General features: G+C 52.0%; 2 protein-coding genes across 6 annotated transcripts; one reads left to right on the top strand and one right to left on the bottom strand.

Annotated features, from left to right (window-relative positions):
* Positions 1–1,381: 1,381 nt before the first annotated feature.
* ATP5MF (ATP synthase membrane subunit f) lies at positions 1,382–8,198 on the top strand. Its single transcript, XM_060032415.1, has 4 exons — positions 1,382–1,454; positions 6,545–6,652; positions 7,280–7,396; positions 8,069–8,198. The coding sequence occupies exons 1-4, from the start codon at positions 1,442–1,444 to the stop codon at positions 8,095–8,097; spliced, it is 267 nt and encodes an 88-aa protein (XP_059888398.1). The 5' UTR covers positions 1,382–1,441; the 3' UTR covers positions 8,098–8,198.
* Positions 8,199–8,335: 137 nt separating this feature from the next.
* Positions 8,336–23,722, bottom strand: CPSF4 (cleavage and polyadenylation specific factor 4). 5 transcript variants are annotated; one of them, XM_060032411.1, is made up of 8 exons: positions 23,497–23,722; positions 20,736–20,786; positions 18,426–18,578; positions 16,100–16,195; positions 15,613–15,706; positions 14,432–14,504; positions 12,833–12,925; positions 9,760–9,977 (listed from the first exon to the last, which is right to left on the bottom strand). In XM_060032411.1, the coding sequence occupies exons 1-8, from the start codon at positions 23,597–23,599 to the stop codon at positions 9,909–9,911; spliced, it is 732 nt and encodes a 243-aa protein (XP_059888394.1). In that variant the 5' UTR covers positions 23,600–23,722; the 3' UTR covers positions 9,760–9,908. The 5 variants fall into 5 exon arrangements, with proteins under 5 accessions (XP_059888395.1, XP_059888394.1, XP_059888393.1 ...); XM_060032410.1 differs by having other exon boundaries at positions 12,833–12,928; XM_060032409.1 differs by having other exon boundaries at positions 12,833–13,003.
* Positions 23,723–23,809: the final 87 nt, after the last annotated feature.

Raw genomic sequence — 23,809 nt, forward strand, 5'->3', positions numbered from 1 at the left:
CATCACTTTGTATTATTTTTATTTATTTTATTGTGATACAATATACCTACCCCTCATTAAGGAGTCCATGGCCCCCTGCTGTGCATACATAGATCTACTGCTGTGCTCTCACCTGTCTACACACCTGTCTCCTGCACAATACCAGGGATCCTAGAATGCAGAGACCATGTCTGATTGATTTCTGTGTCTCTAGTGCCCAGTACACAGCAATGTGTATTTAGTGAATAAGTAAGTGACTGATAAAAAGTGAGTTTGATAATTAACTCCCCACCAAGTCACTTTCCTGAGGAAGCCATCAGTTCACTGGTCCAATTCCTACTATCCACTCAGATCTTATTTATTTATTTATTTATTTATTTATCTTTGGCTACGTTGGGTCTTCGTTGCTGTGTGGGGGCTTTCTCTAGTTGCAGAGATCGGGGGCTACTCTTCGTTGTGGTGCCTGGGCTTCTCATCACGGTGGGTCGGAGCATGGGCTCTAGGCACATGGGCTTCATTAGTTGTGGCACACAGGCTCAGTAGTTGTGGCTCGCGGGCTTAGTTGCTCCATGGCATGTGGGATCTTCCCGAACCAGGGATTGAACCCGTGTCCCCTGCATCGGCAGGTGGACTCTCAACCACTGCGCAACCAGGGAAGTCCCCTCTCCTCAGTTCTTATTCCTTTATTTTGACATACATTGTTTCATTTAACTCCTACAGCAAGGTAAGCATTACATTCCTATTTTACAGAGGAGAAAACTGAGATTCAGGGTATCAAAGCATCTTGCCCAACTCAGAATTGCTTAACCAAGAATGTTTATTGTGGCCTTTCCAGAAAAAATACAAAATGGTGTTGAGGCATCATTGTGCCCGGAAAAGAAGTGGCAGAAAGAAGAGCTGGAGCTATGTACCCTAGGGTCTTGCTTATTTCTGTCCTTAAAGCGTAGCGCCAGAGCCTGGACACGTTAGATACTCCTGAATCAAACCTATTTGGAGCCTAAGCCTGGACACCGGCTTTTCCTGCTGATTGGGGATTCCTTTAATCTCCCATCAAGCACAGTTGGGAGGAAGGGTCTTAAGATGCTCCTGTCCTCTTTCACAACAAATTTAACACGACAAAATAAGAAAGCTAGGATGCTCTTTCCTCACCTCCCTTTTATTATTATTTTTTGGGGGGGGGGGGGTGTCCTTTCCAGTCTCTTTCCTCCCAGAACTGGGAGCCCAGGTTGAGTCCTACCACTTCCACTCCCACTCCTTCACCACCCCCAGGTTCCCAACTGCGGGGTCGCGGTGCTTTGCCCTCCAGTTTCTTCGCCCTTCACCCCACGGCGCACCTGAAGTCCCAGCCTCGTACCAGTCGCGACCTGCTTCCCATGAGCCTCTGCTCCCGGCCCCCAGGGCGCATGCTCCCTACCCAGCAGTCCTCGCGCGGCCCGGAGGACCGGACAGCCAGGACTTCAAGATGGCGTCAATCGGTAAGTTTCCGGATCGGTTTAGGGCTACCAGGTTAAAGGCAGGAGTCGGGGTTCGGGGTTCAGTGCTCAGAGCCGCACTTGGAGGGGAGGGACCGAGTGCCGGAGCCGCCTGCCCTTCGCTCAGGACCTTCGCCGCGCCGGGCCCTTTGCCCAGGGCCCCACGCCGTCCAACCCTTCTTAGCTCGCCCCGCCGCGCCTCCCGCCTGCCCAGGGTCCGCGCCACTCGGCTGTGGCGGGTAGAGCGACGGCAGCTCGGCGAGGCGCCTCGGGTCTTGAGAATGCGCTGTCTCGGGCCACCCCTCCTCTCCCCGCTGAGGAATAGCTGCTCAGCCCTGCCGCAACCCAGGCGCTTGTTTTGCACCTGAGCCCTCCGCTCAAATTCGAAGCTCAGATTAAGTTCCAAGAGGAGCTAATGCCTAGGATGGTGCCTGACACCACGTCGAGTTTGACGCATGTATATATATGTTGAATAGCGTTAGAGAGGTGAAGTGACCTATTCAAGGTCACTAGTAGTGAGTGGGCTGAGCTGGGATTCAAACCTAGGTTTCTGGGGCCTCGTGTAACCTGAGCTTTAATCACAAGGGTGACCTTATGACCAGCAGGCTTTACGATGACATGCATGTATAAATCGGACCGTCCACACTGGTTTTTTTTTTTTTTAAATACGGAAGCCACCATGTTTTAGCCCTGCATCCTCACCGTAGCCTTGTCAGGATCAGTGCTGGGAACGTTGATCCCATTTTAAAGATGAGGAAAATAACGGTTAGAGATGTGGTGTGGCTTGCCTGCTGTCACACAGCGTGACAGTGGCAGAATTTTGACTAATCTATGTGTGTCTTACCCCAGTTTCTATATTCTTATTTTCAGCCCGGAGAAATGAAAAGGGGATCAAAAAATATGAGAGTGATGCTTTTTTCCCATCTGTTAAAACGGGCATGAGAATATTTATCCAGGGTGGTTATGTTGTTTAAACAGACAACATGTGAAAAGGAAGCATTGAGACTTGGTATCTTATTTAAGCAGAGGGTTGTAGTGGAGATGGAGAGTGCTATGAACTAAGGGTTAAACAACTTAGTATATGTAAGGTGCTTGTAACACTGCCTGACCCACAGTTGAATGCTAGTCGTCCAGCTTTCCCTGCGTGACCTTTGGGTAAGGTCATGTCACACCTGGCCCATTCAGCATCACGCAGGTGAAGGAACTGGAGTCCAAGTACTGATGATCTTTCAGATGGTGTCTGTTGCCAGAGCATAACGCCACTAGTCCATTAGCAAATAAAGCGATGGAAATACCAATTAACAGTGATAGATGAGATCAGGGTTGACAAAGTATGGCCAATGGGCTGGATTTCATGTGGCCTGTTTTTGTATGCTGTGAGCTAAGAATAGTTTCTGTTTTTTAAAAAATTTGTTAAGGGACTTCCTTGGCGGTCCAGTGGTTAAGACTCCACCGCAGAGGGCACGGGTTCGATCCCTGGTCGGGGAACTAAGATCCCGTATGCTGCACGGCGCAGCCCAAAAACATAAAAATAAAAAAAATAAAAAATAAAAATTTGTTAAAAAAAGACTATGTTAGAGACCTTGTGTGGCCTGCAAAACCTAAAACTCTTTGCTCTGGCCAACCCCAGAGTTGGATTTAGCACCCAGAAGACACTTGGCATTTCCATGTCTCTCCATATAGGTGGACAGTATGCTTCTTGAAGTCATAAAATCAAGCCAAGTAGTCACTTGCCCTGCCAAGAACCTGTGGTCCTTTCTCAGCCTTCACTGAAAATCTGTCATAAACAGGAACTGTGTGTGGGGAACTCCCTCCCACCTTTAGATAGCTCATAAGCAGAAAGACAGATAATAATTCCTATTTACATAGTACCTAGAGCTAAGGTGGGTACTATTCTTACCCTTATTTTACAAAGGAGGAAACAGAGCAGTATCTTGCCCAAGGGCACACAGCTTCAAAGTGGCAGTAAATCCAGAATACTCCATGGTAGAGTCTGCTCTGTTCATCAGCATATGCTCTACTGGTGTGAACCAGCCGCTGCAGAGGAGTGTTGGGGGAGGGTTTCAGTATGGCTGCCAAGGACTAAGGCCTTTGCCTTCCACTAAAAGAGAAACTTCGGAATAAGTGTAGATGCATCTCTGATGAATCTGATGGTCTCTTGGAATTTTGTGATGGTGCTGTACTTGGCTCTCCTTAAGGCTAATGTGATTTTTTTTTCTGTGCTTATAAATTTCTTAGTTTTGGTTATGGAAATGCTGTTTTCTTCATAGTACAGAGATATAAATATGAAGAAAAATAAATTGTTGGCTTTTTTCTCCTGTGATGTGCCAAGGCACTGTGTCAGCCCCTGAATATGAGAATGAGAATATGTTTTCATAGTTTGTGTGAATGTGAAAAAATAGCTTCACTGGGCCTAGCAGTGACCTAAATACTTTTTTTTTTGAGTCACCAGCCTTATACCAGTTGAAAATATTTTTAAAATTCTATGTTTCTCTTGCACATTTCCCCAACATAGTTCTATTTTCAAAATTATTTATTTATTTTTGGCTGCATTGGGTCTTTGTTGCTGCTTGCGGGCTTTCTCTAGTTGTGGCGAGCGGGGGCTACTCTTCGTTGTGGTGCGCGGGCTTCTCATTACGGTGGCCTCTCCCATTGTGGAGCACGGGCTCTAGGCATGCGGGCTTCAGCGGTTGTGGCACGTGGGCTTCAGCAGTTGTGGCTCGTGGGTTCCAGCAGTTGTGGCACGCAGGCTCAGTAGTTGTGGCTCACAGACTTTGTTGCTGCACGGCATGTGGGATCTTCCCTGACCAGGGCTTGAACCCGTGTCCCCTGCATTGGCAGGCGGATTCTCAACCACTGGGCCACCAGGGAAGTCCCAACATAGTTCTATTTTTAAAAGCATTTTCAACCTTTTTATTATGGAAGACTTCAAATACAAAGAAAACAGAATAATGTAATGAATGCTTTGTATTCGTTACAGAGCATCAACAGTTAGCAGCATTCTGCCATTCTAGTTCCATCTGTCCCTTCATCGTCCCCTCCCTACCACATTGCCATATTTAAAGCCAGTTGGTATTAGAATGACATGTTTGTACTCCTCCCTGCATGCAAGAAGACTTTGAGAGTGTAGCAAAGGTAGCCACCATGTTCTTACTCAAGAGACGTGGTATAGTAATTCTTGGACTAAAAGCCTACTAATGCAAGTGATAACAAAACTGGGATGTAAGATGTGTACTTGTTAAACTTTTCTTGAAATAACACAGGCAAGGTGACAGAGTAGGGTATAGGTCATTCTCAGATGACATTATTGTTTGATGTTGAGCTCAATATCATTGACACTCAATATTCCTGATTTGGAACATTCCTGAAATTCATTTGAGACTATTTCACATTTCAAAAGTATTACCAAACTAATCACAGTTTCTGTTCATAAAAGAACTAAAGGGTGCAGTTAATCCCTGAAGCCCTATAAATGTCCTAAAGTTCAGTTATTTGCCATTTCTTTCTCTGCCACCTCCCTTTTTTTTTCTTGGATGTTTCACATGGACCTTAAAGAGATTTCAACAGTAATAATAATAGCTTACAGTTCTGAGCATGTTCCAAATGCTTTTACATAGATTCTCCTTCAAACCTTGGAATAAGCCATTTCACAGAGGAGGAAACTGGAGCTCAGAGGTTACATAGGAAGGAAGTGCTGGTGCTTGAGATAAGGCGGGCAAGGCAGGAGGCCTTCTAGGAGATGACGGTTAAGTTGAGATAGCCCTGTGATGATCCAGGGGCACTGCAGATACAAAGGCCCTCAGGTGAAAATACTCCTGTTGCATCTGAGAAACAGAAAAGGGTTTGGCTGAAGTGTGGTGAACCCAGGAGGATGAGTGGATTTGAGATGGCTGCCTTTCTCGATGGAATGCTGGCTTCTGAGCACAAGGCTGTCATCTGCAGTCAGTGCTGTACCCACAGTGCTTAGCAGGCTGCCTAGCACACAGTAGGTGCTCCATGTGTTTGGATAAGTCTAGATGGAAGGTTGGGACCAGTTTGTTGGGGACAGGCCACCTGAACCATGACCCTAAAACCAGGTGTGCCTCCACCTGTCACTTGTGACCTCTTGACAAGCAGTCATTCTGGTCCATTAAGGCCATGTGTCTCATTCTCCAGACAGCCTGTAGCAGAGTAGAAGCTGCCATTAAGCCTGAAGGCCCTTGTCCTTGATAAGAGTTGGGAGACGTCAAGAGACCTGTGGGATTCCCCTCAGTGGACTCTTGAGGATGGTCCTTAAGGAGCCTGAGTCCCAGCATGCGGGATCTTAGTTGCAGCATACGGGATCTAGTTGCCTGACCAGGGATTGAACCTGGGCCCCCTGCATTTGGAGCACAGAGTCTTAGCCACTGGACCACCAGGGAAGTCCCCAAACAGCTTTTTAAAGTTGATCTTTTGGAAGAGGACAGGGGAAGAAAGATTCTCTCCTTAAGAGCATCTGGATATTCACAGGGCCAACCCCTCCCTGGCCCCCTTCCTATGTTACTCTTAAGCCCAGAGATGAATACAGTATGGCCTCAACCAGGAGCCGTTCCTGTCCCAGATTCTCATTGGAAAATGATCTGGGGCCTGTTGGGTCTTTAGAGTGTTTTTTACTGTCATTTGACATCTGTGGTCTGAGGTAGGATGCTTGAGGTAGAAATCAGATTGGCTTCAGGAGCATGAGAGCCAGACCTAAGGTGGAACCCTGCCTCCATGGCCTGCATGCTGTGTGCCTTTGGCCAAGATGTGCCCAGCTTCTCTGTCTCCCCCACTCCTACTTATAAAGGCATCTGTCCTCTGCTTTACCTCTTCCTCATGGCCCTTAGTTCTCTTTTTACATAGTTATTCCCAGCAAGCTTTTATTCAAAAGCCTGTTCTGCCATTATATAGACTCTGGCTTAAAATAGTATATCTGGTGTGACACGTTTATTTATAATATTGCTCATATGCAGCCTCTATTTAGTAATGTTACTGAATGCACCTTTATTGAATGGTTGAAATAAGTGACACAGAAGGTTGCTGTTTGTGTTATTGGGAGACCTTCCAGTGTGTGTTTTTTTGCACTTCCTTTTCAGTACCGCTGAAGGACAAGAAGCTCCTGGAAGTCAAACTAGGGGAGCTGCCAAGCTGGATACTGATGCGGGATTTCACCCCTAAAGGCATTGCTGGAGCATTTCAAAGAGGTCAGAGCCTTAAGGGCATGTGTAAATAAAAGCACATCTCTGCGTCTTCAGGGCAAACAGGTCTTTCTTTGCCCTGAATTACTTTGGCCAGTACAAGCCTTGTCTCAGACCAGTAAGTTACGTAGAGAAGGACAGAGCGAGATTGTTAGCCCTCGAATTTCCATGTTTGATCGGTCCTATCAAAGGCTGGCTCTGAGATATTTCAGACAAGGAAATGTTTTCTATTGCTTGGAATCGGTACCAGTACCTCTGTCTTAAAGAAATGTCATAAGACTTAAGAGGAAAATGAGTTGGAAGCACAGGGGACATGAGTCTATAATGCTCATCTCCCTGCCAGGCAGAACTTTCAAGATGAGTATTTGAAATGGTCTATCCTTCAGGTCTGTGCATTTTAAAGTGCAGAGCAGTCCTGTGTCATCATGTCATCATCCTTTGGGAGCCTGTGTGGTTGCCAGCCTCCTCAGGGGCCCCCGTCTTGATGTTTTTCTCTATATAATTCTGGCTACCCTGTGGCTGTCTTTTGTGTACTGTTTCTTCCTGCCCCCAGGCCTTTCCTCAGCTTTGCCCTCTCCTATTAGAACGTGTAGAATGTGCCCTCAGAGGAGTGGCCTCCTCTCCGCTTTGCAGGTTACTACCGGTATTACAACAAGTACATCAACGTGAAGAAAGGGAGCATCGCTGGGCTTTCTATGGTGCTTGCAGCTTACGTGCTTTTCAACTACTGCCGTTCTTACAAGGAACTCAGTGAGTCTCTTCTGGGTTGGTTTGCCTTCAGTGGGGTTTCCCATGACAGGGTGGTATTGGTTCACTTTCAACCTTATTAAGTCCATCACCCTGCAGACAAGCTGATGACTTGGAGGGACTTTTCAGAATATAGCATATTTTAAATGCAAAAATTGTGGCAAAGAGAAAGACAGGAAAAATAAGATGAAGCTGGGGTAAAGGTAGTACTTAGGCAGCATTCTATCAGCCACTGCAGGCTCTGCCAAAGGTTGGTGGAAAACTTGGCTTTATCTTCCTAGCAGCCAGTGTGAAGAGGGAAATAGGTTGAGTGCTACAGTCCAGTGTCTGTGTGGTGCTCTGGAAAAGCGTGGCTGTTCCTGGTGCTGAGACATGAGAGGAGTTGGTCTGGTGGGAGATGTCTGGTGGCCGCTGAGTGGGCTTCATGGGCTGTTTCTGCCAGTGTCAAGCCATCTGCCACTCTGTGGCATCCAGAGCAGTGCTGGCCCTGAAGGGTGGGCGCTTGGGTGCTGTTTTTCTGAGTGGGTGTTCCCTCAGGGAAGGAAGAGGCTGGCCAGGTGGCAGATTAGCTGTAAATTCCACAAGTAGGTTCTGGGTCATCTCCTGAAAGGAATTCTCAGGATGGCTTCACCCCCACCTGTGAAGAAACTTACCATTTTGCCTTTCTAACTTCAGAACACGAGCGGCTACGCAAGTACCACTGAAGAGGGCGCACTCTGCATTCCTGACCATGACCTTTGCCTGGCACCCCTGAATCCTTTTATATCCTAGTGGAGAATTAACACCCAATAAAAGGTGACTGGTACGCGGACTGCCTCACTGGTTCAGCCATTTCCCTGCCCTATAGGAGCTCCTGTTGCACAAGGTGGGGTGGGGTCATTCTGCAGCTCCTAGACAGCCCAGGGCTTTGAACCGTGGAGCTTCAAGATCTCGTCCCAGTGTGCTGGGGGGTCACCTAGAGCCTCCGCCAACAGTGCCGAGGTGTTTTCCTGCTCTGTGCCTCATTTTTGGCCTTTTGTCAGCTGACACTTTCACAATATAAAGCAGAAACCCTCGTTTCTAAAAATGCCCTCCCCTTCCCCATCTTTCTGCACCATCCTGGGGTATTGGGGTATCAGGGAATTGGGATGTGTGGGACCCCCTGGTCCTAGTAAGTAAGCTTCACTTGCAGGAAGCTCAATGGGATGATGGAGGCGGGAAGGGAAAGCACAGGCCCTGATAGGAGCTCTCAACTGCTGTATCCAGCACCCTCTTTATCCTTCACGAAGGCCTTCAGTAATGTGATAATTAAGGTCAGAATCAGTTTCTTATTAGGGGGTGTGCGATAAGCATATATACTTCATGGAGTATAGGGTGAGATGCTGTGGCTAATTATCTCCTGCAAGATGTGAATTTGAAGGAACAAGTATTCAACATCAGAAATAAAGGACATCTGCCAGGTGGCTGGCCCAAAGGCCAGGCTTCCAGACTGTACAGGCTGCCAGTACAAAGGCCTTTTCTTCCTCTGACAGCATCACTTCCGGTCGTGAGACACATTCACCAAAAGCGGAAAAGCGAGCACCAATGTCAAAGCTTCATGCCAGGCAGCTAATGCAGCCAGTAGCAAGAATCCTCTCAGCATGGAGTCCCCGAAGTAATGAGACAGAGCTTAAAAAACAAGCTTTAATCAACTTCATAAAAATTGTTCTTGTAATTGAACTTGAATAGGCCCACTTGTCCAGCAGGTTGCAGGTGCCAGTTTCATATTTCCAGGCTCAGAGGCAGGGTCCTCTCCTCTAGGCCAAAGGTGTCTGACGGTGCAGATGCTTGATGGGGCAGGAGGTAGGTGCACAGATGGACTGCATCGTCTATTTCAAGGGTGTCTGCAGCCCCAGCTTAAGGTATACCTTAAACACTGTTGAGCAAGTGCCCCGAGAAAATAAACCCAGAGGAAAAAGGCCATCACACTCAAGAGCCCTACATGGTCCTCTCAACTGCTGCCACCCTGGAGCGGGACCGGCAGAGGCAACTCCACACTTGCTTGCTCTGAAGGGCTGTCTCGTTCAAATCACATGGATAGGCACGGCCTCTGATCAGCAGGACAGGGCGGAAGCAGGTGTGACTTGGCCACAGCTTTAAATGATCCAGCAGCCCCTGGTGTTTAAGGAGGCCCTGAGGGGAAGGGCCACCTTCCTCACAGAACTGCTGCGCACAAGCCCTTCCCCACAACGTCCTCCCTCCCCAGAGGGTGGTGTGCAGAGTCCCAGATGGGAGGCCTTGATGCCTAGACAAACATGATCCCAACTTGAGGGACCGAACTGGAGCACATGTCCCCCTTAAAAAAAAAAGATTACAGCAAAATGATAGGGAAACTGACAGATGTAGCCCCTCAGAATAAAACCCAGTATGCCTGCCTGCCAGCTCCAGCCAGAGTTGTACCAGCATCAAACAGTTGAATGCACACTCCCAAAGATGGCCCAGAGTGGTCCCCAATAACGGGGCCCCTCGGGCTGCTCTGAGCTGGCTCCAGCTGCTGTCACTGTCCACTGAGAAAGGCCAAGTGCCCTTTGGTGCATCTGTTGGCGTAGTGTCCTTTTTCACCACACTGCAAACAGCAGGAAGGGAAGGAGGAAACAAAAAAAACACATTGTTTCAAATGCAATTTTCAACTAAGGCAGCACCCGCTAAATTCCAGGTTGGGAGCAGGGAGCAGGGACTCTGAAATTCTCAGCGGCACAGATTTTCATTCAAACATGAGGGAAAGGGAGCTCCAGAGGTAGAGTGGCACAGAAACCGCAGCCAGCAGCTCAGCAGGTGGAAGGGAGCACGCAGGCCACGGCGGACTCTTGTGGTGGGGGGCGGGGTGAAGAGAAGCCCGTGGCACCACAGCTCTCCCGCCTCTCCAGGGACCAAGCCCCTCTGCATGGCTGGCCAGTCACTTACCTCTAAGGCACAGTTCTGGGACTCCCCTGAGACAGGGGAGGCGGCAACACAACAGAAGCCACCAGGCTCCTCCCCCAACTCAGGGATTCACTGCGTGGACAGAGGGTGGGCTGCACCCAAAGATCTTTCCCTCCTGGCTCGTGCATACTTTTGCCTACGCTACCCCTGGGCCAGGTTTGGGTCACAGGATCAGAGAGACGGGACAATGATTAGACTTGGGGGAAGAGACCCGGTAGAATCACTTCAAAAAATCTAGCAGGACCCTGACTTGTCCCGGCTGATTATCCATATCCTTCCTTAGCTTCTCCTCATTCGTTCTTGTTACTCCTCAGAAAGCAGAAGGGAATTATAAGGAAGTGGCAGCCTCGAGCACTGAACAAGGGGTCGGGAGACACGTCGGGGCACCCAACCCGCGCTAACCCACGCAGGGCCCTCCCAGTCCTTGCTTCCTTGGTCTGGAACTCGGGGCTTTGGCCTGTTCTATTCCCCCGACTGCACAGTCCCCATGTTTTCAAGTCTTTCTGATCTGTAGGTGTAACTCGTGTGGACAAGTGGCCTGTGTAGCTGCCAGCTGGACCTTTGGCAGGTGTGACAACCAGAGGGAGGGACTCCGCGGCCCCGCGTGCTGCCCTTGGCCTGTCCACTGGCCTCTGCGGCTGGTCCTGGGGAATCAGGGTTCCCCTGAGATGGCTTTAATATCAATTGTGCCCGTGGTAGGAAGAGGTGGTTAGGTTCGTCCCCTACCCCCAGCCCCATCTTTCTAAGGTTCCAGGACTCAGGAGAGCTTGCTTCAGAGGCCCTGCCGACAAGTCCTGGAGGAGGCAGGACAGCTCAGCTGACTCAGGACACCCAAGTCTCCTCACTGTACTTGAGAACTGTCTGGTCTCCCCTCACCTTCTTCCACAGCCCCCCCTTCCATACTCTCCTCACCTGTTAGGGCTCAGGCTCAGCCATCTCTGGGAGGCCTTCCCTACATGCGTGGGCACTTTTAACTTTGGTGTCTGGGCACCTGCCTTCCACTCCCTCAGAACACAGACCCCTCCCGGGAAGGAGTGACAGCAGTGGGTTTCTGCGCAGAGCCGACAGAGCAGGTGCTCAATGAGTGTCTGATGGCTGTGGGAAGTGACCAGTGGCTCAGCTCTTCCCAAAGGCAAGTTCTAGGAACAACACAGGCATATGCTTTTTGACTTTGCCCTTCTACTTGTAGGCACGGATGCTCCAGACACCAGACAAGAGCTCACAAATGTCTGTCAGATTCAGCACTATTTTTAGCAGCAAAAACTATAACTTAATAGTTTACCGGCGGAGAACTGTTTACCAACAGAGAACTGGTAAAATTATGTAGCCACTGAAATACATTAGAGTTACTTATACCAACACAGAGAGATCCAGAATATGTTATAAGGAAAAAGGAATTACAGAACACTGTACATACTAGGGCCCTATTTATATTAAAATATATGTTGTCCTTGTGCTTGTGTGAATAAAAGTTTAGAAGAGCACTCCTGAGTGGAGTCCCCTGTAGGAGTTGTGGAGTGCAAAGGGGTATTGAAAACAAAACATGAGAACAGAACAGCTGAGTAAAAGTGGCTCTTTTAGGAAAGTGGTGGGAATAAAGGGCAACACTCTGTACGCTAAACACTTCTGTATCATCTAAAAGTTTTTACAGAAAGCATGTACTGATTCTGTATTTCATCTAATAATCTCCACATCTGAAATCTTTGTGAGTCTAGTTCTGTTGGTGGTTTCTGCTGACGGTGGTGCTTGTTTCCTTCTACCATTTTTATTATGAGCTCATTCTGGGGAACCTTAGTTGTGGGAATTCTGTGTGGCCTGGGTTGAGAATAAATTTCTCAAAGTCGGGTGCCAGGGGCTCACCCATCCGGGGCTGTTTTAGATTAGAAAACTCAGTCTGTGGCTATTTGGCCCTCACCAAGGCTGTGAACACAGGCCCAGACTCAAGGAAGGGCCTGCCAGTGACGACAAACTCAGAAGGGCTTTTCTCCCCACCCCCCTTTGCATCCTGAGCCGAGCGTGAGATGGACAAGTTTTCCAGTAAGTTTTTAAAAAGTTTACCCTTTCCCTGAACGTCCCGTTTTGTGAGTGGGTGGGGGTGGAGGTTCTACTCCATTTCCTCCCCACACGGGCCTAAAGCTTCTGTCCCTTTCCTTTGGGTGTGCCCACCTGGGATATGAGGACACCCAGAGGCTTCAGGGCTCACTCTGTTCCTTGGATTCGTGCTCCCACTTCGTTCCCGGCCTCTGGAAGGTTCCCATCCCTTTCTTGCAAGCACAATCCTTTCATTCAACAGCGTGTGTTTAATTGTTCACCTGGCCTTAGTGTGTCGTGGATGGAAGTAGCATGGTCTCTAGCTCACTGGAGTGGCCCAGTTTTACTCTTTCAATCAGCAAAAACAAAGATGTCTTCATTTTTCAAAATCAGCTAACTCTCTGGGGAATGAGGGAATAGCCACTGACTGTGAAGACCCCCGGCCACACCCCCGGCCCCAGGACTCACCTTGTAACAGGTGACCTGCTCCAGCGGCCGGGGTCCCCGGTTGCCTGCGCTGCTGTTTTGACTCTGCATGACCCCGATGACCTGCGGGGCTCTCTGCTGGTTGGGAGAAGAGTTCTGACTCGTTAACTGGATCAAGGAGGACGACCTTTGTAATGGCGGATTGTTACTTTGCTGGAAAGAGTTATACAACACGGTTTTACTGCGGAAAACACGTGCACGCAGACTACCAATGGGGACAGGAAAAAAGAGGGCGGGACTTCTCCCGCATGACCGTGACCAGCAGGAAGAAGGGCTTCCACGGTGGCCCGGCTCAGGAGAGTAGGTGGAAAAGAAACGTCTGGTGACGGTGGCAGGAGCCGCTGCCCGAAAAACACCATGCAGACACACAAAAACGAAAAATAAAAGAAAACAAAACACCAAAGAGACGAGGCAGTCTCTGGGGCGGCAGGGCGAGGGCATGAGCAGGCCTTACTTTTGTTTGTGAGGTTCTAGCTTCAGGTCAGGATGAACGCTTGGTTCAGCCAGGTGTTTAGAGCCTACACGGCGGGCAACAGTCACAGAAAACAGTCGGCGGCTGACACGCTGACCTGCGGTCTAGGGGCTGAGAGGGCCCTCTGCTAGGGAGCCGCATGAGCAAGGCGGACGGGGGTGCCTGGGGTGGGGCCTGGACAGCAAGGCCACCGCCGACTGACTGAGTGGGTCCCTGGCTGTGGCCCCGTCATTGCAGGAGCCCTAAGCTGGAAACCCCAGGTTGTCATGGCCGTATCCACACGTGGGAATGCCCGGCTCTGACAGGAGTTCTCTTTGGTTCATCCCACATCCTCCTGAAGGTGGCAGGCAGTGCTGCGAGGGTGGCCACATCTCCTGGCTGCTCGGCCTCTGGCATGGAGGAGGGCCAGGCAGGCTCTGGCAAAGGGCTCAGAGTCCAACCAGGTAAGAGGTGAGGCTTCACGATTGCTGGGCAGTTTGCTCAGCCCGCTGAGACCCTGCCTAGGACACCTGGCCAGCCTGCCTCTGGGCCCCCGCCCGCATCTTGTGACCAAACCCAAGGCGCCTTTGGTTGGGGGTCACTGCTGCAGATTCCCATTCGTTTATGGCATTTCCCTCTCCTCATGCTGGAGGGGAGCAGCCCGCTGCTGGGGTGTGGGATCCCCTTGCTTAGGAGACCGGAGCCAGCTGATGCCTCGACCATCTGTTCCCAGCATCCCCCCTGCAGTTGGGCACCGGCCAGAGAACCAGTCAGCCACACTTCCTCTCCAGCCCCACTGGGAGTCCCGTTTGTAGAGAGAAGGGTCTGAACCGCAAGCAAGAATGGCAGACGTGTGGCGCCCACGCCGCCCTGCACTCGCCAGGCAAGAAGGGAAGAGAAGCCCGGTGGGCATCTGGCTCCAGCAGATAGCCCTCCAGCCCAGAGAAGGTGCAGACTGCTCCATTCCCTGAAGTTTCAGCAGGAACCAGGGTGACTCCCCTCCTCTCCCGCCTCCTCCCACAATCTCCAGCCGGGTCTCCGGCAGGCCCCACACTGAGGCGGGGGCACTGAGCGTTCTGCGGCCAGGGCGCGGCCAGGCCCGGCAGCACCGCGGGCCCGGGGCACGGTACCTTTGCGGGAGGCTGCGTCTGCTGCGGCAGTGGGGGCTGCTCAGTGGTTCCCATCGGCAGTTCAAATCTAGGGCTGGTCACCCAGCGGCAGAAGGGGACAGGAAAAAGGAGAAGAGGAGGTGAGAGAGGAGCTAGGCTGGTAGGGTTCTCGAGTTCTGGCCCCGGGAAAATCACAAGCAGCCTCTAGCTAAGCACAGAGCCGCACGAGCCACCTGGACGTAGGGCGGGTGCTGGTGCTCGGGATGGTGCGGAAGACAGGTCTGACGTGCCTGGACTCAGACCCACTTTGCCTACACCTAGCTGCGAGCCTGGGCAAGTGTGCTGCTCAGAGAAAGGAGGGAAACACAGCTGGTACTGTCAGAGCCTCTCCAGAGGCTCTTTGTACACAGAAGGCCTTCCCAACAAACACCCTTCCCTGCAGGGGCACCTCAAGTGTTAGACCTCTGACAGCAGAGGTCTGGGGGACACGCCCTCCACCACCCCCCCACACGGAGGAATCCTGGGCCACCTGTAGGCTCCTAGGCTCTCATCTAGGGAGTGGGACCAAGTCAGGAGCACCAGCCACCTGCCAACCACGTGGCAGCGACCAGGACACTCTGCTTCCATGCAAGTGTCAGCAGCATGGAGGCAGCACAGGGTGTCGGGGGGACACTACTCTACGGTCCCAGTGCCACCCCACAACCACCGAAAGTGACAGAGGTGCACCAAGACCCAGGAGAGGAGCGCTGAGCCCTCCCACGCAAGGACTGGGCTCCAGAGGTCACAGATCTGCCTTTGACCGGGAGCTACCACCTGCCCCCTGCCAGCGGCTGAGCTCCGAGCCCCAGTGTCCCCATGTGTGAAATGGGGACATCCTTTCACGTGTGAGGGTTCTATGAACCTCCATATAGGAGGCCCCGAAACTGAAGCTCCCTTCCTTCAGGGCACAGGCTCTTAATCTGAGGTCACATGTACATGAGCTTTTCTGGAGCACAGGGCCCAGAGCTTTCATCTGAGTCCTAGACGGTCTGGGACACAGTAAAGGTTACCCTGAGCTTCCCGCTCAGGAAGCAGTGGTGGTCCCTCCCCATCTCCCACCCCTGTCCCAGACCCTGTGCTGACACTACCCAGTGACCAAGGCCCCGATGGACTCAGGGGAGATACAGGGGGCAGCAGGGCCTGGGCAGGGGCTGGCTACTCACTGCATGAATTTACACGAGGGCCCCTCCGGGCAGAATCCCACGAGGTAATTCACACAGATGACTCTCCGCGTGTGCCGATGCCTGCACAGGGGGCCTGTGGAGCCAAGCACCAGGGTCACTCAGATTGTCCCCTCTTCAGGGGATACCCTCATGCCCTTCTGCCAGTCAGAGCTCTGCCCACACTGCTGCCTGGGGGCAGAAAGCAAGAACAGGGCTTCAAGTGCTGGCTCTGCCTCTTATTCAGTAGGCCAGCGGGCAGGGTACACACCCTCTCAAACACTAGTTTCCTCATCAGAAATACGGGTGAGAATGCGGTCCAGTGGGAACCTGGGGAGGCTCAAGTGACTTGGTGTGAAAAAGACTCACTGGCCCCCCCAATGCCTAACACCACGTTTTGCAGGAAGAGGCAGGACAAGCAGAGGGGCATGTGGGCAGGGGGAGGGAGGACTGGCTTCTGACCAGGCAGCCCAGCCACCCGGACACCTACCATGCTTGCAGAAGCCACGGTCGTACCAAGGACAGTCCTTGATCTTGGACTCGGGGTCGATGTGCAGGAAGGGGCACTCCTTGTTGCTGCACTCCCCTGCAGGGAAGACCAGACATGCGTCCACCTGGGAGAGCTGGACCCAGACCTACCCGTGCTTCTCCTGTGGCCGGGGCCACGGTACAGCAAAGAGGGCCAGGTGGGTCTGGTGTCCAGTCCTGGCCCGGCGAGCCCTGAGACCCAGGGCAGGGTGTCTCAGAGCCTCAGTAACCTGACTCATACGTGGGCTGTAACGGTCCTTCCCTCACAGATGTCCGTGCTGCCTTGAGGGTCAATGACACTGACAGAGGCAGGCACAGGGTACACACTCATCAAACAACTCACGGCTCCACCCCTCACCCAAAAGAGGTGTTGGCAATGTAGGTGGCCCAGATGTGAAAACGCATCAGTTGAGACCAGTAGCAAATTACCGTTCCACTCTGATGAGCTCTGATGGGACAGGGGAAAGGCCTGAGGACTCTACCTTTTACGATAAAAGTGGGGAAGATTTGGGAACTCACAGCTGGGTCCCTACGGTAGAATGTGATAAAGCCTTTATGACAGCTCCTCTCAGGAGCAACGGGCCCAGCTGGCCACCAGCATCTTTCAGCCAAGTACAGGCACTGCCGACCTGGGCAGCTGCACTGCCTTCAGTCCATTTACACACAAAAGGCCAGTCTGATCACTGCTGTTCAGAGCACACTCCTTTCCAGACCCACAAGCCCCTATGGGGTCTAGAGCAGTCCCTTCCCAGCCACACTGGCCTCCCAGGGGTTCTTCTTAGCCTTTGGCCCCCAGCCCAGGTCTCCCCTCCTCAGGGAGGCTGTCCCTGCCCACACTGCCTCAAGATCTCCTCAGGTGGCCCCATTACTGTTTGTCTCTTTTAGAGCACGTATGGTGAATTCTCCTCTTTGTCCTACTGGTGAATCAGCTGCTTCATCCCCTGGGCCACTGGAGTAAAAGCACCACAGGGCAAGGACGGCGTCTGTCCTCTTTACCACTGTCCCTCCGGTGCCTAGAAGGGGGACCCTCACCTGTGGAATAGTGCCAGGAGCTGCAGACAGTGAGTCTGCACCAGGACAGACTCTGCAGGGGAAGTGCAGGCAGCCGATTGTCACAGAGGCCTGGAGGGCAGCGGGGCCCAGGGCCATCAGCAGGGAAGGTGGTAACCCAAGCCAGCTTGCAGAGGCGCCCCCGGGAGTCCACTCAGGAGGGCTGGCTCCTGCCTTTGGGGCCAGATGGGAGATGGCTCCCATGGAGAAGCTGCTGCCCCTTCTGCTACTGGTTCCCATGCTGCTGTGGGCAGGACGGAGAGGGTGGGGAGCTGGGAAGCTGAGTCCTGTTTCCTATCTGTCTGTGCTTTGACTTCTCAGCTTATGTTGCCTCTACAAAAAAAGCCACAACTATCATTAATAAGCCAGCAGGCCAAGCCTGTTGGGCTGCTGAAATAATTAACGTCTCCTCTGACAACTGCTCTGAAAGCGTGCCGTACGCCCAGCGTTCCTTGGCCCGTCACAAAGAGTGCAGCAGGCTTCCAGCCTCCTGCTGGCTCCTGCCCGGGGCCTGAGGCCGGCAGTCCTGGGGCCAGCGCCCACCCTCATCCTGACCAACAGGGCTTCTTCCTGGGCAACCTCGCCCAGGGCACAGGCAGGGGAGTCTAGTTCCATCACGGAGCACATCAGCTCCACCGGGCCCTGTGCCAGCCCCACCACCCTGGCTTCTCCACACAGTTCACTCAGTTCAGCTAAGGCCACGTGTCCTCTAAGCAGAAACAAAGGCAATCTCACTTTCAAGGTTAAGAGGACGGTTCTTTGCCACCAGAAGACAGCCCCGGAGCAGCTATTCTTAAGGGGTATTTAGGAAAGACAAGCTACTACCCAGGATCACACTTCCAGAGAGAAGGAACTGACTCAAGCCTGGGGGGCAACCAGCTGCCACTCTGAAAGAAGCAGCTGATTTAAGGGAGAATGTCCACTGGAGCAGAAACAAGGCCTCCAGCCAGCTGCCCTGTTCCCGCACCCACCGTGAGACCCACCGTGAGACCTGTGAGACCGGGTTAGCCTCGACTTCCCAAAGTACCTGCCAGCACTCAAAACACAGAAGCACTAGGAAGACACAGGGGTTACGAGAGAATAACCCTAACTGCCCATAACTGAAGGGCCAGCTGAGGTCGGCAGGCATCACAGGCGCCTGAGTAGCTGCTTATCCCCCAGGTCTTGGTGCTCGGTGGAGCCTCCCGGGGCTCCCTACCCAGGGGGTCTGGGTGCTGGGAGCCTGCCACACGCCTCACCGAACTTCGAGTAGAAGTAGCACTCGGGCATCTTGGTCATGTCGTACTCGTGCAGGAACTCGCACTGGTCCCCCTTCTTGCACAGCCCCCGCAGCCAGTGTTTGCACACAACCGTCTTCTCGCCGCTGATGTGGCGGAACGGGCACATGCCCCCTGCCGAGGAAGATGGGTCAGGGTGGGTGGGTGTGGTGTGAGGACCCAGGCAGCCCCTGAAAGCAGCGTGTCCTGGAAGGTGGCCAACTGCCCTGGCAGAAGGCAGTGTGATTTTCGGCAGCATGTGAGCACACATTTTAAGTTTCAATAGTTATGGATTTATTTTAATGTGTCTTAGGAAAATCTAAAACATCAAATCATGATCCCACAGATATTCCATAAGATGGAAACTTAAGAAGCCTAAGGGAGGTGGGGGGGAAGGGAGGAGTGTTTTTCTTAATTCAGTTAAAGAAGAGTTCCGGTGATACACAGTCGTGGCAAAATTTGTAGGGGTCGTAAAAGACTGGGGTTTGAGAAACACTGCCCTAAAAGACAGAAGGCAAAGAGGACCACCAGCAGAAGCCTGGGCTCCGCGTGGGCTCTACCCCTAGTTAGAAGTGCCCACTCACTCAGCCCAAAAAGGACCGAAATTGGGTCACTTGTAGAGACGTGGATAGACCTACAGACTGTCATACAGAGTGAAGCAAGTCAGAAAGAGAAAAACAAACACTGTATATTAACGCATATATGGGGAATTTAGAAAAATGGTACAGATGAACCTGTTTGCAAGGCAGAAATAGAGACACAGACGTAGAGAATAAACTTACGGTCACCAAGGGGGGAAAGGGGATGTGGGATGAATTGGGAAATTGGGATTGACATATATATACTACTATGTATCAGACGGATAACTAATGAGAACCTACTGTATAGCACAGGGAACTCTACTCAGTGTTCTGTGGTGACCTAAGTGGGAAGAAAATCCAAAAAAGAGGGAATAAATATATACATATAGCTGATTCACTTCGCCATACAGCAGAAACTAACACAGCATTGTAGAGCAACTATACCCCCCCAAAAAACCCCCCAAACCCCAAAAAGTGCCCACTTAGCTTCCAACAAGTAAGAAAGAAATCAACTTCAAAACTGAAGAAATGCATCGTATACAAACTGGGGGAGGTCTGCCTTCTGTAGAACCTGAGCAATCAATCACCCAAATAGGACAGAGCCATACCCTGGGAAAGTCACATTTCTAACTGGTGACCTGGAGGGACTACTGGGAAGGCCTGACCAGAATGAGGTTGTGTCTGGGAAAGATCCAGACCAGCCCCACTGAACAGAACCTTCTGCAATGATAGGAATGTTCTCTATCTATGCCGTCCAACGTGTCGGCCACCAGCCACACATGGCTACTAAGTAACTGAAATACGACTAGTGTGATTGAGGAACTGCATTTTTTATTTAATTAAATTTGAACAGCCACACGGAGCTAGTGGCTACTGTATTAGTTAACACAGAAACAGTCGTAGTGCCCTGTGTTAAGGATGGCTGTACTAACAGAAGGTGGTGGGTCAGAAAGGCAGAAGACAAGGGAATGAGACCAGGAGCCCAGCAGAGGAATGATGTTCCGACCAGAGAGCCTGAGGTCAACCTGGCTGATCTACCTGGCAGAGTAAATGACTTGAGTTATAGAACCACAACTTGCCCAAATCATCCATTAAAACCATCCCCGTGCTGTAATTCTGTGCGCCCTATTCAAGCTTCTAATTAAAATTTAGTTTCCAAATAAATTTGGCTACAGGAAGAAAAATGCCCAGACCTGTACATGGCATGTAGGGTCCCACCCAGCAGTACGTCTTATGGATCAGCAGAGAGTCTGGCTCACGCTGCCTGTGTTGGGACCTGGTTAGTATGAACAAGAACCCCACGAGACACACTATCGTGGAGTTTTTTGGTGAGAGTACACAGAGGACGTGAGCTTGTGTACACTGTAGAATCAGAAAAGGCCTGGGCTCAGCCACTCACTGACTCTGTGACCTTGAGAAAGTTCCTGAACACCTCAGGGCTAGGGGCCTCTGTCCATGTCACAGGTCAGCTCGTGGCTGCAGAGAAAGTGAGGTGAGAAGGCAGACTCAGAGCCAGATTCAGGCCTGTGTTCCAGGTTTCAGGCAGAACACCCCACCACGTTCCTAGCTTATCTGGACCACAGTTGCATCTAGGGACACCGCGAGTCACAGAAAGCAGGGTGAGCCAGGGACCTGAGAGCCTGTGAGTCTGCCGGGGACAGGGCGGTGGAGGGCGCCTCAGGGGGAACGTCGGGAGCCAGGGGTCTCTTACCTTTGCCACAGGCAGCTTTCAAAAAGAATTCGCAGACAGCAGCCCCCGACTCTGCAGAGAGGAGAAGAGGTGTCAAACAAAGCGATGTGTAACTGCTATTGGTGACATGTGAAGATGGGGAGGGAACCCTTCTGGCCTTTAACCCACGGAGGGGTCAAGGCACAGGAAACAGAGTGGCAAAAAAATGCTAAGCCTGACCAAGCAAGGAAAAAGCTCAGTTCAGTCATTCCCTGCAAAATGAGACATCCACACTGAGACCAGTAATTATTCAGGGCTTTCTGAGAATCTCCTATAAGCAAGATGCTTTCAAGGAGTTCGGAGTGGATGGGGGAAGGAAGGATGGATTGCAAGATCACAGAAATTCATTACTCCCAACTCAGACGTCCCAGAGGGCTAATTCAGGGGCACTTTCACCTGAGGCAGAGGGAGGGAATGATCTCACAGGAAGCACAAAGAAGCGGATGGGGGCTCTGAGGAGGAACTGGCTCCAGAGTAGAGGCAGGTGCCTCAGAGAAGCTATTCCGGAGGGAAGAGCGTAACTGAAGACACAGGAGCAGGACTGCTCTTAACATGCAATACCAACACACAGTAACTAAAGGAGTACAGTCTTCTGCTTCCACAGATGGAGCTGGTCCTGGTGAGGGGAACAGGAGAATGAAAGCTGAGCGCAGTGGAAGTTAGTGGGGTCCAGGGCTGTCCCAAGGAGCCCAGGGACTCACCTGCCATGGCCACCAGAATAAATAGCCCGTGCCTTCCCACACAGTTTTCTCTATCAACAGGCATTTTAGCATCATGGGAAATCCACCGACACCATCTCTGAAGCCCACTTACGTGCCTCTCCTTGCTAACTTGCAAGAGATTCGTTGGCTTCTTGGAAGCAGGCAGCTTTTGCTAGGACAGATTTAAGGTTCCAGTGATGGGAGTCACAGGGGTGTCACTCGTTTGCATTTCAAAAAGTCCGAGAAGTCTTACATTAAAAAAAGTATCATTTAAGAGTATTTCTGGGCCTTCATTCTTTTCAGAGGTTAAGGTCGTTTCATTCCCTAAAGCCAGAAGTCCAGAGTCCTGGGGATCGGGTTTTAGGCAGACAGGATAAAGAAGTATGCCTTCAGGGCATAACTAAGATGGGACTTATTAAGATGGGACTGAAGTGCAGGGAAGGGGGAAGAAGAGCTGTGGCCTCCCTGGCCTCTAACACACTGACCGTGATCTCAGGCAGGCAGTGAATGTTGACGGCGCTTACCAAGTCTGAGGCAGTACCTGTGGCCAGGTATGTCCTGGACCCTCCCTAAGAACAGGTTTGTGGGCTCCCCACCTCTGTGCCTGCCCTCACAGGCTCAAGCATCTGTGCTTCCAGGCTGGAGCGGGGAGGGAGAGAAAGAGCCGCCCTGCGCGGGGGGTTCCATGCCATCAGGCTAGTGCCATCAACACAGGAAAAGCCCACGCGTGAGTGGACATACACGTAAAAGCACAAAGTGACCACGCATATCAACGAGTAGGTTTAAGAGTGCATATCTGAATGCGAGCAGTGGCTTATGAGCCGTGTACAGTGGAGACAGTGCTGAGTGTGTATAAAGTAAGGCTGTTTGAATTATATCTCTTGAGCATAAGCATTCTCACACAGAAGTGTCAGCGTGAGAGGGACACCTCAGAGGTCACATGTGCATCAGAAGTGTGGCCACTTGGGGGGAATGAGGCTGCAGGGAGACTTGACCAGCCCTGGGACACGTGGGAGAATGTGGGGCTATGGCCCATGTCCTCTGGCAGTTACAGGAGATGGCGTGGGGAACTGCAGGTGGAAGGGTCAAGAACCCTGGCGAGCTGAGCCACCAGGCGCTGAGCCATCTTTGGCAAGTCCCCTCCCCCACCCAGGCCTGAGCTGCCCCACCTGTGGCTTGAACCCAATGACCTCTAAGAGCCCTCTTGAGGTTTAATGCTATAGCGTTAGATTTCAAGTATGTCTGGAAAAGAGAGAAATTAAGGACACTGTTGGTTTCTTTTAAAGTGCTAGACGTTCCAAGTAACTCCCTGGCGGTCCAGTGATTAGGGCTCGGCGCTTTCACTGCCGTAGCCCGGGTTCAATCCCTGGTCGCGGTCAAAAGAAATAAAAATAAAGTGTTACCCGTCCCACCTGAGTTGGGGTGGGGGGGAAGCCAGGAGCCACCACGCGAAGCGGGACAGTGAAGGGAACTCATGCAGCTGCCTGAGTGTGATGAATGACCCAGAGGTGGGGTCCAGAGAAACAGTGAGGGATGGGCTCCCAGGAGTGCGAGTCCTAGGAAAACAATGGAGCTTGAGAGTCTCACTGGGGTGTTCTACAGAGAGGGGTAGATGGGTCCTTCCCTCAGCAAGACTCCTCCAACGGCCCAGTTTTGATGAAAGCAGGAAGAGGGCGCTCAAAGTGGGGGGCCTGGAGGTAGGGAAAGGGGATATCTTAGTACTTTCCTGTAGTTGGGGAGTGTGTGCGAGTGAGGGCAGGATTTCCAACCCAGGACACCTGCCTTCATTCAAGAGTTATTTGAACTGCCGGACGTGGTCCTGCCCTTCTGAAAACTGCCTTAAAATAGCCCCCGGGGCAGAGGGGAGCTCCCTAGTCCAAATGAGGGAAAAGGGGGGTTCCCTGGATTGGGGGAAAGGAGTCCCGGGACCGAGGGGGAGGAGCTCCCGAACTGAGGGGGAGGGCGTCCCGAAACCAGAGAATGGGGGTCCTGGGGCCGAGTCGGTCGCGCCCTTCGCCCGCCTGCCCCGACCCCGCGCTCACTGTCCATGCCGGGGAAGGGCAGCGGCTGCGCCCCAAGCTGCTGCTCCACCGCGATCTCCAAGTCGAACTTGATGTGGTCCACGCTGGCGATGATTTCCTGCATGGTGGCGGTGGCGGCGGCGGCCACACCGGCCCGGCTCCCGATCAGATCCCCTGCCGCCCTCACACCTCTAACCGCTGTCGGCCCCGCAGCACAAGGTCCTCCACCGCCCCGCCTCGCAGCCGCCGCCGCCACTGCCGCCCGAGGGATGCTGGGAGCTCCCGGAGCCCGCGCCGGCCCTTTCGCCTGCCCAGGCTCGGCCAATCAAGCGCA

The sequence above is a fragment of the Delphinus delphis genome, chromosome 15, assembly GCF_949987515.2.
Source record: "Delphinus delphis chromosome 15, mDelDel1.2, whole genome shotgun sequence".
NCBI lineage: Eukaryota > Metazoa > Chordata > Mammalia > Artiodactyla > Delphinidae > Delphinus > Delphinus delphis.